The sequence below is a fragment of the Meleagris gallopavo genome, chromosome 4 (assembly GCF_000146605.3).
Source record: "Meleagris gallopavo isolate NT-WF06-2002-E0010 breed Aviagen turkey brand Nicholas breeding stock chromosome 4, Turkey_5.1, whole genome shotgun sequence".
Lineage (NCBI taxonomy): Eukaryota > Metazoa > Chordata > Aves > Galliformes > Phasianidae > Meleagris > Meleagris gallopavo.
In genome coordinates, this window is record NC_015014.2 from 56,288,185 (window position 1) to 56,303,068 (window position 14,884).

At 39.3% G+C, this 14,884-nt stretch overlaps 1 protein-coding gene across 7 annotated transcripts in view; it reads left to right on the forward strand.

The window, feature by feature from the left end:
• Nucleotides 1–14,884, forward strand: part of PROM1 (prominin 1) — a 52,825-nt gene that overhangs the window by 14,123 nt on the left and 23,818 nt on the right. For 4 of the 7 annotated variants that reach the window (XM_019614947.2, XM_010710371.3, XM_003205916.4 and 1 more), the window contains exons 2-6: nucleotides 338–396; nucleotides 3,432–3,458; nucleotides 4,942–5,147; nucleotides 10,758–10,878; nucleotides 12,971–13,034. In XM_019614947.2, the coding sequence (XP_019470492.1) occupies nucleotides 338–396; nucleotides 3,432–3,458; nucleotides 4,942–5,147; nucleotides 10,758–10,878; nucleotides 12,971–13,034 (477 nt within the window). The remainder of the gene's footprint in view (nucleotides 1–337; nucleotides 397–3,431; nucleotides 3,459–4,941; nucleotides 5,148–10,757; nucleotides 10,879–12,970; nucleotides 13,035–14,884) is intronic. The other 3 variants (XM_019614948.2, XM_003205918.4, XM_003205919.4) reach the window with 1 other exon arrangement.

Genomic DNA, 14,884 nt, shown 5'->3' on the forward strand with positions numbered 1-14,884 from the left:
CCAGAACTTTGTCCAAGTAATTGATAAGTTTGTGCTTAACTTTTAATAATGTTGCTAAGCTACAGAAAGGTGACCTCAGAAAAACCTTCATTGCATTTCAGTGGGGTTTAATGGATGTATACCCTGGTTATCTTCCTGTGATCTCATAAAATATACAGTCAATTAAAAATGTTGGTACTAGACAAGTTTATGGAAAGTCTTATGTGCTTGCTGATCCTGTAGATGTCTATTCTTAATTGCATCTTGCCTGCCTAACAGTAGAATTCATACCATCCTCTTTCCTCCATTTTTATAATGTATTTTGTTAAAACTCTGGAATGCTCTTGCTTATTTTCAGATCTCATCAGAAAACTAGCACAGCAGAAGTTTGGAAATACACAAGGCGATTATCAAAAGGTAAATTGTCTGTGTGTATCTGCATAAAATAATGAAAACAGTGACTTTGAAATTCGGTTTTATTTCTAAAACAGTGAGTAGTATTTTAAAGCTATAATGCAAAGATATGGGAATGAAATTTGAGGGCAACAAGTCTGATGGTTTCTTATAAAATTTGAGTCTGAAATGTGTCAAAAATGTCACAAAGAAATTTCATATGCCAGTGTAAAAAACACATAGTTAAAGCTCCATTATAAATTCCAACTGTAATGTGATTGCAGTCCTTATTATGCAGAAGTTGAAGCCCCTCTGTATTGAGAAGTACTGCTTTTATTTAAAAATGCTTTATAGTGAGAGCCATTACTGCTCAGTTCTCATGTTAGTTTCAGCTGTTTTCCTCCAGAAGTTCACTTTATGTGCTGCTTCTGGTGCCTTGGTCAAACTAAGTTTCCATAGTCTACTGATAAAGAATTTTTAGAGTGTGCTAATCGCATTAAGTATACTCGCTGTTCTCTCTTTAAGTTTGTGATTTTTCTGTGACAGTTGAAATTCTTAGGATGTCTGTTAGCAAGAGGAAGTAGAATGGAGCTTGGGTCTGATTTCAGGCTGTTCTTGAGGATGGTGCCCCATCTTTGAAGCAGTGTCACTGCTTGAGCCTTCTTCCTTGTGCAGTGGGAGTCAACCAGGTCCACGCAATGAACAAGTGGTTCCATGTGAGCTTAGTATGGTGTTCTGACAGCTAGATGAGCATGGAGCTAGGCGTACAGGCATTAATCTGTTGTCTTGATTGAGGATGAGCTGAATGACCTTGGGATTTGCAGTGCAAAAACCTTGTGTTTCTATGCCTTTCTGACAGCAAGTTTATCACTCCAGGGGTTTGATACACTCTGCATTAAACTCGAGTGCTTGGATATTGTCCTCCTGCTGCGTCAAGCAGCACTTGCCAATCCTATGGGCTCATCTAGTGGGGCTTTGCCTTAGCAGTGCAACACCTGTCTATGGTGCAGGCACTCCTAGAGAGCAGCGTGAAGTGAGCTTTGTTGGCTGGGCCCTTGGATAAAGTGTTAGAATGTAAGTGGTATACATGAGCTTCAGTGTAGTGATTAGTAACTACTATGTAAGTCAAGAGAAATTTGAGACTAATAGCTGTAATCTGTAGTTAAAGCTTTTGGTAAAATACTGTGTGATTATAGAATGGCAGATACAATATCAGGTGTGCTTAAGAAGATGTAGACCATCTATAGGACCCAATTCTGCCCAGAATATAATCCAAACCTTGATACAATTTTGAGAATAAATCAGGGCAAGTGGAGAGATTTGCAGAAGCCAGAAGTATCAGAGAGATGTAGCCATGAAGAGGTAAGTGTGGCTGTGAATGTGCCTCTGGAGGAGCTCCCAGCAGGAGCAGGGAAATGAGAATGTCCCTGAAGGGTGTGAGTAGGAGACTGGAAACATTGCATTGGGTTTGGCTGCTCAGCCAGAAGGAATGAACTTGAACATGATGGGCTCAGAGTGTTTGTTAGGATGGTCTGGGAAACATACGGGTTTCCAGAGGATAGTGGAACACTTTTTTAAGCTTAGGAAAAGAATTGACAAGGGGTATGATTATTCCTGATAAATAAATATATCTGGAGAAGAAACACCAGGAAGAAAAGGCTCCTATTTGGGAACACAGTGATGTTATCACAGAAGCAGGGGAAGAAGTGGGCCATGTGTGAACCCACATTAAAGGAAGGCTCACTAGTTCACTAGGGAATTGAAAGAAATAGGAAATCTAACTGCTTCTGACATTTATCTTGTTAAATTTCTGCTGCCATTCCTTTATCTCTCTCTCCTTTTTTTGAAGCTATTTGTAGAATGCGTTAGTGACTCAAGAGGCCCTCCCCAGTTCTGCACTGTGTGTCCCTGTGATCCCAGCTGGACTCTTGCATAGATGCCTCATCATCCCCTGACAGGGACCCTGAGCTGCCAGGATAACCTGACAGCTGAGCACAGTTGCTGTGTGCTCACAGGGACTCAGCTCATCACTGCTGCTGCTGTGACAGAACTGCTCCCAGCAGTTCTGCTGGGAGATGGCTTGCTAAAACCATTCAAAATCATACATGGTACCATATTTATAAGGGAGGTTAGTGGTACCAAATATGATTGCAACTCTTCAAAGCATATTGAAGTTCCACAAAAATGTGTGTAATGCTAAAGAAGAAATTTGACTACAACTTGGAAACATTCCTGATTCACACACAGCAGACTTCAGGTTGAGGGTCTGCTGTTTTACCTTCATAGTTTTTCTCTTCTGCTGACAAGAAAAGGAAAAGCATTATCAGGTGTAAATTTGTCATATGGAGATTAATAGGATAATACAATAAGTCTGTTTTCACTGTGTAAACAAGGGGAAAATTAAGTTCTTCAGAAATTCCTGTCACCGTGTATTTCACTTCCAGTGTTTTCTTGAAATACAGATGAAAAATGAATTAAGAACCTGTTAATACACTTCCCCATTCCTTCTTGAATGCTTTCTTTTTTACTTTTGCATAATTTATAATCTCTCCATAATTAGTTGAAAATGAATTTTCTGTGTAATCTGTTACATTCTCAAAACTGCTACTGAAAATGCTGCACTTATGCCAAAATAAAATTAGCTTTGAGAAGAAAATGTTAGTCAGGAATATCACAGGTCAGTTACAACTGGTGGAATTTTTGAAGGAGTCACTAAACCACAAAGAAACGCAGTCTCTGGCTTTGAGATTTTTGGGAATTAAAAGAAACAGATGCTTGCTACACTGATTTGCACTGCTCGAAGATGGAAATGTTTGTTGGACAGATCTTAGATTCCATTTACTTACAAAGGAAACCAGACATCACCGCTGTGCATTTTATTGTATGTAATTCTCTGTAATTACATAGTTGTGCTTCTATGCATTATTTTACCTCAGTGGCTTTTTGTTATTGTTTCTGTGTTGTTAATTGTTTTGATTGTGGTTAATTATTCATTACTCGATTTGTTTTTGTGCATGCTGCCTGTTACACACACTCTCCATTTGTTTTGACTTCCACAGCCCGAAAATGTTGTCCTGACACTCCAGGTAATGTCTTATCTGGTAGATGTACAGCTTTGACAAGAAACTAACCATGTCGATATGCACTACTCCTATTAAAACATCCATAACTATTTCTTACGTTTTATTTTTAATTAGTTTTTTTCCATCTAACCTATTTTAAAATGTACATCGTAGAGTAATTTCTGAAGTGTTCAGCTAAGTAAAAAAGAAAACAGGAATGTTTTTGTGGGTTCCTGTGTATTTTTTCAGAAAAATATCCATATTCTTCTTCCTAGTATCTAGATTGTGTTCTTCGGAAGGGAGAGCAGGTTTAAACCAGCAGTTAATAGACAATTAAAGGAAAAAAAAAAACAACACAAAAACTAGATTTCATCCTAGAATTGGTAATTAGGTCAGAAATTTGCAACTCTGCTAATGGTGATGGTTGCTGTATTTGGATCAGTTGGTAATTAGGGATTGCGAGGAAGGATGTCAGTGAAGCTGGAACTGGAGCATGATAGATAGCTTGTGTGAAATTGTAACTTATTTTGCAGGACAATATGCAGCCCCAGTTTCATCTGGGGTTGCCAAGCTGACCTTGTACTGGCAGATCTGTAAAACAGAGGAGGATTCAAAGTACGAGTGAGATAATTATTTCTCCCACAATTGTAGAGAATCTGGGAAGAGAGATTTATTAGTCAGGAGGGACAGCTGGGGTGTGCCACCCCATGCTGCCCAGCTGTCAGACACATAGCTGGCCTGGTTTGGGCCGTGCTGCCCTATGTTTGCAGCAGCTGTCCCTGGGAGCCCTCACAGTGCCTCACAGGCACTGTGCCCCGAGCCAGTGGGGTATTGCATTGCAGGCTTTCCTTCCTTCCTTCCTGGTTTGGAAAGCAGGCTGTTAGCTGCTGATGTTTTGCTGTTTGGCACCAGAATAACTGTCTTTACCTGAGGGAGCCTAAAATCCATGCCGTTACATTTTTCAGTCCCTAAGCAGTTTTTTCATCTGGAGTTTGCAGAAAACTTTGCTGTTGCAATCCATCGTCCCAGAAGGACATCCCTTGGCTGATCCCATAAATCCTTCCATACCTGATTAACAAAGAGAACAACATACCCTCCCACCCCAGTGCAGCATTGATCTAGGCAGCCTTGCTGACATTTATGGAGACCTTTTGGAAACAGATGTGGGCAACATTAGATTTGTGGACCAAAAATTTTAACATGTTCATTTTTAATCTACTTCATTTGCATCACTTTGTATTCATTTCACCTGCACATATTTCTTTCCTAGAATGCATTCCTGCAGCTTACTTCCTAGTGCTCTCATTAAGTAACTGTTAGCTTTTGGTGTCTGCAATGTTACATATATTTTTGTTGCAATGTTGATTACTGACAAAAACACCGGGCCCATAATGTCAGAGATGTAGTAGATGGTTTAGTCTTTAGTTTAATTGTTGTTAATTTGCTCTGTATGATTGCAGTGACTGTGTGATACCTGCTATTACCACTATTTTTGTCTGAATTGCAGGCCATCTACTATGAGATCGGTTTTATAGTCTCCGCAGCCTTGGGATTGCTATTTATTTTGTTACTGCCTCTTGTGGGACTTTGCTTCTGTATGTGTCGTTGCTGTGACAACTGTGGTGGGGAAATGCATCAAAGACAGAAGAAAAATGCTGACTGTCAGAGGAGCTGTTTTGCAACATTTCTTTTTGTTGCTTCTTTAATAATAAGGCAAGTGTAACAGAACAACACAAAGCTTGGTATAGCACTAATTTTGCAGTGCCATGTGACATATGATGCTACTGTATTAGCCTACGGGTGCAGAAATTATTTTATTATGCTAAATAATATTAGTACTTATTAAAGAAAATGCAACTGCATTAAAGAAGTGCTGCTGCCTTTGTTATCCCCAGGTCACTATGTGTTCACTTGGGAGGAATGCAGATACAGAACACAAAAATTAAGCCTGAATGTGACAAATGAGGTTTCTGCTAGTCTCAAGGTGGCAATTGCAGAATGTTATGTTAAACTCTTGAATAAATGATACTGTCCTATGTTCAGTCCATCCCGTAGAGAACCTGAGGTACAACGTACTGTTTTGTTCTTGGAAGTGGTAAGGAAAGCCATTGTGTGATCTCCTATGGTATTTGTCTAATAGATTCTTATAAGTTCAAATTAATGGGTTTTCTTCTGGGCACTGATTGAATTGTTTAAGCCATGCGTGTACTCACTGTATATGCTTGAGTTTAGTCACATTTTGGCATGAGGAGTATTAGCATCCTCTTGCTGTGCTGGGCATGTAGTGAGTGATGAGGGACTGCAGCCCAGGCTTTTATTTTCCCTGCAGATGCTTTCAAAATATATTGTTTGCTTTCAGGTTTGTTTTGTTTTGTTTTTGTTTGTTTGTTTGTTTGTCTTTTTTTTTTAGTTTTCCTTCAACTTCTTCATTTTTTCACCTGCCTGTTTTTCTTATTTTCTTATATTCCACACTATGTGAGTGTTCATTGCGGTGGGACTTACCTTGTCACTTCACTGTAACCTTGATTTCTTTTTCCTTTTACTGCTGTCTGTCATGTTGAATTAAGGCATTCCTTATGCTTAACTGTAGCACTTGGGGATACCCTGTATTAGATCATGCTCTCTTCTGCCAGATGTCACTGACAAACATGACACTTAAGTAACCTGAATTCCAGAAAGCCAGAAAGTACAGCAGGTGATACATTCCTGCCACAGTTACAGGACAAAAGTTCTTCTTAGTGCAGCAGTGCTCAAAGAAAATATATTATGAAGTTACCCTTCAGCATGCTGGAGTTTCAGGGAGCTGACAGAGCTTGCCAGCACCTTTACGTCATGTCTCAGGACACTGTGTTCGAGTTGTAGTGCCTGAGGGGATGTTGCCTATCAGCAGAGACTGCATGAAGGGATCCTTCCCCTGTCAGTCTTTGACTGGTGTGTTTGCTGCCAGCTGTTGCTGTGGTTTTAAGCAAACCGCGGGTCGTGAATGGGAGATCAGTGAGCCATACTAATACACTTTTCCAGGGCAGGGGAGACTGCCTCTTTAACTCATCTTTTGTATCAGGCATTGGGAGCGTCAGGTGCATACCCCAAGGGAAGGGTTGGCCTGAGCTTTCTCCACAGGCTGCCATGGGCAGAGATGATCCCATAGGACTTGCAGCTAAATCTGTAATGCTGTAAGCGCTGCACAAGGCAAAGAGGGGCTTTGTACAGCTTGTATTGCTGATCTCAGCCTGGCTGAGGCAGGTCTGGCTCTCGAATTTCCAGTATATGGCTGCACAAAGCAGGAGCCTGCTGCCCTTCCCAGATCTTCTTTAACGAGGGAAGAGAAGGTGCTATGCCTGGATCTATTTAAATCCATGGCAGCTTGCTTATTACTGTGCTGAAATACAAAGGAGAGCTATGCTGGTAGCCATCTCTCCTCCCCACCCACCTCACACAAAAAGGAGAGCCTGAGATGTACCTGTTTCTGCACCTCATATACTGTTCTCAGCCTAAGTCTCTTTGTGGGTGCATTTCTACTCTTCTCCGCAGTTACCTTGCAGTTTCAGCTCAATTGGAAGATTTATTTGTAGCTGTTTTCCCCAGATCTACACTTCTCACAGATTAGACCACAGCTTTGTACATTGGCCGTGTCAGTAACACGAAAGAGTTCCATCCTGAGCAAGTAAAATGCTTCTGGCTAACTGCAGACACAGCCAAAAGAGCAGACCCCACTGCTACTGGTTGACATCAAGACTGATCCAGACTGTCTTTTCTTGGCTGGGAGAGGAAGCTCAAATGCACGATGGAAGAGTATTAGCAAGGAAAAGATGTTGAGCACAGAGCTTGCAATAGGTAGTACACATAGACAACAACTCCTGGAAACTCTGGCAACATGTGGATGGCTTTTCTATGTGTCAGTGTATATGTGTCAGCATATTCACACCAGCTTGTGTATGCTGTTAGTTCAGACTTTAGGAGCTATCAGCTAGCAGATTTTATCTTCTTACCTTTCCACTGACGGTGCTCTGGATAACAGGATGAGGGTTTAAGTTTACTGAGAAGTTGTGTAAAGAAAGGAAAAAGATTACATTATTTTCTTTTCTAAATAAAGCAAACAAAAAGCTGTTCTACAGAGATGTGCTCTCTGAAGGTAGAGTGTGGTTGTTACAGTGGGGTTTTCTCAAGAAGTATAAGGAAGCAAGTAGGAGTTGTGTTTATGTACTCAGTTGTTTATTTTAAGGTACATAGGCCTTACATTCCCTAGAAGATGCATTTTGTGTTTGAAATACTTCTCTTGGTAAAGCGAGTCCGAAGTACCTCATGGTTTTTGTAATTTCATTTTCCTGTATCGATATTGCCATACAAAGTTGAGACATTTTAATTTATTTTTAGTGAAAATGTATGTGCCAGTGCCAAACTTAATGCCAGTCATAGGAACTAGTTTGGCTGATAGGACAGTCTAGCATGTGGTTGGTTTTCTGTCCTTCAGAGAGGAGGTGGTGTTGAGATCTTTTCTAAAGTTGTAGTTATATGTATGAAGTTGTGGTTGTTATTTGTGATGTACTAGGCAAAGCTAAGTCTGATGGAATGGAAAGAGTATTGGTATCCTGACAAATCCATCTCTGGGGCTTCGTAGAAAGCATTTGGGCTGTGTGGAATTGATAACACGTGTTGTTCAGAACCTGGGAGTCAAACTTAATCAAAAGATTTGGTGAGCAGGTTAGTACAGAGAGCTCCCACCCACTACTTTATTGTGTCTGCTATTTGGTGGTGAGGAAGGTGCCATTTACCCAGTATGTAGATCAGTTCTATTCTGTGAGTTGAATTTTTTTAGCAAGCACCACTAAAGAAAAGGCTTAGGACCCCTCTGTAATTGGAGTAGCGACTTCTGTATCTCGATGACACCTGACTAGGAGCTGAGGATCTGACTCCTGAGGAGCTTGTTTAAACCGTTGTCAGATGTCCTTTTTCTTCCTCCTTTATGCTTTTCTCCTTGTAGCTGCTTACTGAATGTTGACTCAAGGTTCAGTTATATAATAAATAGATTTTTCTTTCCTCTCTCGTGCTGTGTATTTGTTTAGTTGCATTCAGAATGTAGCTGCGGTTGTTCCGGATGCATCAGCTGTATAAAGTATCTCCCCCTGTCCCGTGTCCTCCCACCCCTTTCATTTAGGAGACTGAAGAGAAAAATGATCATGCTCAAATCTCACAAAGTACTGTTTTGTTAGCTTGAAATTGACCTTTCTAGCCTGTGAGCATAACTCTGAAAAGGCATAAAAACGCTGGCAGCCCAAAGAACAAAGATGGCATTATAAACTGAGTCCACAGAGGGACACACAAATGTTTGCTTTTCCTGATAGCTTTAGATAGTTTGCCTTTAGATTTGAGGAGGAAGAAAAATATTTGACTGCCTTAATAGAAAAATGTTTTCAAAACCATTAGCATTACTGTAAAAAGAAGACAAATTATATGTTGTATGTGTCCAAAGTGTAAATCATTTACAAAATGCAAACCATTGGAGGTTGTTCAAGTTCTTGACATTTTGTGCATCCTAAGTTCATTGTTCTTTGGTAGTAGCTGATGTTAATGGCTGCAGAATGGGTTGGCCACGTTGGAAATATAGCTGCCCCTTGCTTGCTGTTGGTTGAGTAGTAAGGAGAATGTTGGTGACCCTTTGTTAGTGACTTCTTTTGGGAAGGTAGCTGGTAGTCAGCATTAAAGGCAGGGCTGAAATTCTGGTACAGGAGGAAGCCATCTCTAACTTTGTCATGCTCTGAAACTGAACTTTTCCTACTGAGTGTTTGTCAGCAGCAAAAGGTCTTGTACTTGAGAGGAGAGCAAGCCTTCACCATGTTTGGGAAAGCTGAAATAGGAAAAACGAAATAAAGATGAAGATTTGTTTGGGATCACAGGTAAAAAGAGGAGATGAGCCTCATCAGAGTGTTTGCTCCTGTCTTGCTGAGATGCATATATCACATTATTCTAGGTACTCGCCATCCACGAGCTGATTTCTCATTTGAGTGCCTATATTATGGCTTACTTTGAGCTTAAATTCTCTGGAGCAATAATTTTATTTGCCCAGTAGGGAGGTAGTATAAATTTCCTTAAAGTCCTATTTTAAAATATTAGTTCTTCTTAATGCCGTCACATGAAGTTTGTCAGTTTGGGAGGAGTCCAGTGCCTTTTGTGATGGTTACTCCCTTCTGTCGTTTGGATGTCCATAATGTTTGTTTTCAGGATACTGCCTAATTATAGTGCTGAGCTGTTTCAGTGCAGCAGAGCTGAGGGACTGAACTAATATGCCATCCAGAAATGCCTGTAATGCATCTGGCTGCAGGCTTCAGGCAGTGCATCCCTTTGGGGTTGCATCATGCCTCTGATGAGTGGTTCTGTGCTGTCTACCAGTTTAACCCTACAGCTCTGAGTGGGTTTGTGTTCAGCCTGCTCTGGGGCTCTCACCACTGCATCCCTGCCTGAGGCCGCTCTGCTTGTCTCCTGGTGCCTGTAACTGCAAGGGGTTGTTCCCAATTGAAAGGTTAGCTGTTGTGAGTATAAGATGGGTATAAAGCAAACGAAAAAAAATCATGCTTCTGTTTCTTTTACATCTAAGCTAAACAAAATAACAAAACAAAAACTTAAGTAGTTTGTATGCTATGAAAGATTTTGGAGGCTATCATGGGATTTTTAATTGCCTTTTTATCTGATGTTTGTGCAAATCTACTGTGTTTTGAATAGAATTTTGCAGTGGGGATGATCCAATAGGAAATAATTAGCGGCAGTGCTGATTGGAAGTCTTATCCTGCTTCCCACCTTTTGTTTTATTATCAGGAAATGTTTATATGTTTTTTAGAGCTAATGGGAACTATTTTTAAAAGATGTATATAATTATGTAAATAAATAGAGCCATTATGAGCAAATGTTGCTGAAGTTTTCAAATGTAAAATATTCCTTTTCATAGTAACTTTATGAATGTTTGCTTATGGCTATGTCAGCAATAATAATAGTGGTGAAAGAGTAACATTGATGAGCTGCATACAGTTTACGTGTTTGCTGATGCTGTCAGTGCAGATGGGTGACTGTAAATTTATTAACTTCTGAAGTCTGTGGGTTAACCACTGCTTTTTTGTTTTCTTTAGTAGCACCATATCTGCCCTGACAGCTAATTCCTCTACTTGGTAAAGTGGTGGATATGCGATATCACAGTAAAAAAGACAAAGCATAAACTTAGGGAGACCTTTATTTTCATAACGTTAGAGGTTTTTTTTCTGTATCTTTTGTTGGGGTTTAAAATGTTAGGGCAGGCATTCACTGTTATAAATATTTTATCTGTATTTTTTGTAGCATTGGAGTGCTTTGTGCATATGCTGCCAACCAACACTTAACTAATCAAGTCCGAGGAGCAAAGAAACTGGTCAACAGTAATTTTAAAGATCTGAAAGTTTTCCTTAACGACACTCCAGCGGTAAATAATTTATTCTTTATGGGGAACGAATGTGGGAGGGGAGAAGTATAAGGAAGAAGTATTGCAGAAAATAATCATTTCTTTCTGTCTGATATAAATGACAACCACAGTGTTGTCTCATAAAGTAGAGTGAATGAGATGAGAAGCTTTCATATCACCATACATGTTTGAGAACAAACATTATTAGAGCAGCTTTTGAATCGTTGCATCTGGGAAGAGCAGTTAAATTTTTCAATATTGAGAGTTGATCTGTATACAGTTATTAATTTGAGCAATGTGTTGTGACAGCCTAGTGATGCGGGTGTATGTCAGGAAGTGGAGGTTACATCAAGAAACACTTGAGACAGGGTGTCTTTTGTGGAGCTGCCCTGGGGCACAGGGAGAAAGCTTGCACTGAAAGATAAAACCAATGGTCTCAGAACTCACCAGGTTCCTCTTCACTGAGTGATTATAGTCATAGGCATGTGACAGGAAATATCAGAGTAGAAAATCTTCTTACAGGGAAGAAACTATTCTAATAGAGAAAAAAAGTAGACACTAGCTAAAAAGCTGAGAAGAATGCTAGAACTATGGAATTTAAAAGTGTCAGGACTTGAACATTCATGCCAGGAGTTCTTCAAAGTTTCAGTTATGTAGCAGATTTTTTGTTCGTATGCAGAATTACTAATTTTTCTTTCTTAGGCTTGATAGCACTTGATTATGCAATCACTAGATACAGATTACAAGTCATTTTTGACAGATGAGGTACACTGATATCATGTATAGACACACGCATTTAAGGATTTCTTGAAGGTAAGGACTTCTGTTTCTTTAACAAGTTATGGAATCCAATTCATTGGCAATAAGCTCTGAAATCCTAACTGATGTCCTTGCCTCGTGAGTATGAGGTGTATAACATATAGGAGGATTTGAAAGTAGTCACACGTAAAGAGTTCTTGTCATAGCAGATTAGCAGACTACACAAATGCTGATGCTAACACTGTTAGTTATATGGATCACATTTTGTCTGTGACATTGCTGGAAACAGTGCAAGCTTTACAGGCCTGCAAAATGTTAGTCCTCTGGTCTGTCTAGGAAAACCAACCAACCATCACAAAAAAGCCTACATCTTTCTTGATAGGAAAAGCTCTTTTTATTCTTTTCTCCTTTAGTTTAAAAAAAAAGGAGTCTGTCTCATACTCTGTGATTTAATTACATCCACTGCTGTATGATGTATGGGTTGTTTTGTGGGTGCTTTTTAGTTTCTTTTTTCTTCATTCCACCGAAACTTGAAACTGCAAGCCAAATACACTTCTGTGCACATCTGAGTCACTTCTGTTTAAAATTGGAAGCAATTTTACTGTGCATATTAACTTCTGCATGACTCGGTTAGGATTCACACAGCATTACTTTAAACATGCAGAACTCAATCAAAGTTACTTCATACCTATAGCAAGATTTCCTTCAGGAATAGTTATTTAATAGCCTTTTGTGCAGAACCAGGAACTGGTGATAACTAAGTTGATATTTTATATTGACACAGTGCCTTGGTGGAACCCAAGTTGCAACTGGACCAGATCCGTTTGTCAATGAAAACCATTTGCATTAAGGCAGAATGACCAGCTTCTTTTGTAAGGGAAACTCTGAGAGGCTGTCCCCATAAAAGCCAGTCTGGACTGTGAATTGCTTCAGAACCCCTATCCCATAAATTTGCCGCACAATTCTTATTTCAAGAGAAATCATCTTTTTTACTAGAAAATCAAATCGGAGGGATGAAGACATGCACAAACGTATGTGCCTGACTGACTTGAAGTCTTTGTGTTGCACAGTTCTTGCTACTTAACATTTTTAAGTAGAGTCTTTTTCCCCAGAGGTCTTCCAGTACGTTTCTCAATAAAACCCATCTTTTTATGTGCAGTTGTGCCAAGCAGGGTTTTAAAATATTTAGTTAACTGAAAGCAGAAGAACTGTGGAATTTGGGGGAAGGGAGAGGGTTACTGCACAAATATTTGGATTGTTTCAAAGTGTGGCAATTTCTGACTCATTATTTGAAACTATTACTTTTTTTTTTCCAATTACTTTAATGGTTTTTCATATCATCTTTTTTTTTCAGCAAATTGACTACTTGGTGAGCCAGTATAACACAACTAAGGATAAAGCGCTCTCTGACCTAAATAGTAAGAACTTTGATTTAGAGGGGGTTACTGATGTGTTGTTTACTTAAAGCTTTCAATAAGATAATGTAAACAGTTCATAATGCAAAGTGAAATTTGAATTACTATTATATGGTTTGCAAAAATAATTATTGTTCTTAGTGTTAAATGAGATTAAAATCTGAGATTCTTTCCATATAAAATGACTTGGAGCTGTTGTAGTGCAGACTATTTTCTGAAATAAGTCTTTTGTTAAATTGCTTACTGAATAAATCAGGGTAGTATTTTTTCCCCTTTTTTACAGTTCAATAACAACTAATACTTGTGTTTTTTTAAAGTATTATTCCTGAGTTTTCACTGTGGAGCTAAATGTGAAGGAGAAGAGCTGCTAGCTGTTCCTGCGGTTACAATAACTGTAGATCTCTGCATTTGTTTATTTTTATTGTTGTCTCTTTGTCCTCTGCTCAGCTAGAAGTTGAGATACACGTTTATCTTCTTTCCAAAGCTGCTTATTGTATTTGGCATTTCAGGATGAGCGGTTGGAGAACAAGAAGTAACACTTGAAATACAATTGCTTCACCTTCTCCTTCAGTACAGTCATGATAGGAGGCATCACCTTTTAAACCTCTCAATAAACAGAGAACCAAACCACTGAATTTTTTCAGAATTTTCAATTATGGTGATAATAGAAAAGGGCAATCATATTCAGTATAGATTAGAATTCAATATACAATATTAACATGTACTGATAAGCATGTCAGATTGTGTACAGGTCTGCATTTCAGGCTGAACTGCAGTGCAGAAATATCAAAACTGATTGTGAACAGGATTGCTGGAAGCAAAGATAGTAACTTTTGATTCCTAGAGTCCATACTTTGGTATCAGTTTAAAGCATGTTATAAGGACAGTTTTCAGTGCAGCAAGCTTGACGTACCTTCAAGTCAGTGTGTCTAAAGGTTACTAAAGCGCACCGAAGGCAGTAACCAAAGCAGTATTTGCACATATTCCTAACTACTTCCGTGCAAGAACACTCATGTCTAAAAAATTGGGCATTGTATAAGCCTTTAAAAACAAGAACAATGGCTGAAAAAGAAATTAGTATCTGCACTTCAAGTACTAGCTTCTAGCTTTCAAACCAAGAATTCAAATTAAATATTTATTTACTCTCGGTGCAAGTTTAATATGTTAGCTTATGGGAAACTAACTGGATCTGTGATAGGAGTGCTTATCAATAAATAAAGATAGCTTTTATTTTCTTGTACAGTACTGAGATACCAGAATTAACTATGTGACACCTGAGGACAAAAGGATTTCATTAAAAGGGAATCAACAGTAAAATAAACCTTGAGAGAAATGTAGATGAATTCGGTTTGCCCACCCTAAGGAAAGGCTGAAAGTCTTTTCTGCTTGATAAAAATTCTCATCCCAAGCTAGAAATGGCAGTCTTGACAGTAATGGATGCTTCTGTAGCATTCAGTATTCCAATCTCATCAGGAGCAAAAGCTCCAAGAGCTGTTTACTGTAACCTGAATACAGAGGAGACCCAGCAACTACCTGAAGTTGCATTAAGACGCTTCACCAGTCTCAACTCTGCATCTGTCTGTCTTTTGCATTTTCTCATTTTTGCTGAACTAAGATGATTTCTGCTTGTGGGCAATGAAGCAGGAGGGCTTGGAGGGAGGAGATGGATCCGCGTGAGCCTGAAGCCAGCACTGAATGCTGAGGGCAGGCTGGCAGCCGTGCATAACACGCTTAAGGGATTTTGGTGAGGATGGTTGTCGGGTCTGGGCTGTGGGTCACCTTGACACATCAGGAATGGGAAAAGGGAAAATAAACTATTTTCTTCTTTTTCTTGCACTAGAGAACCATAGCTT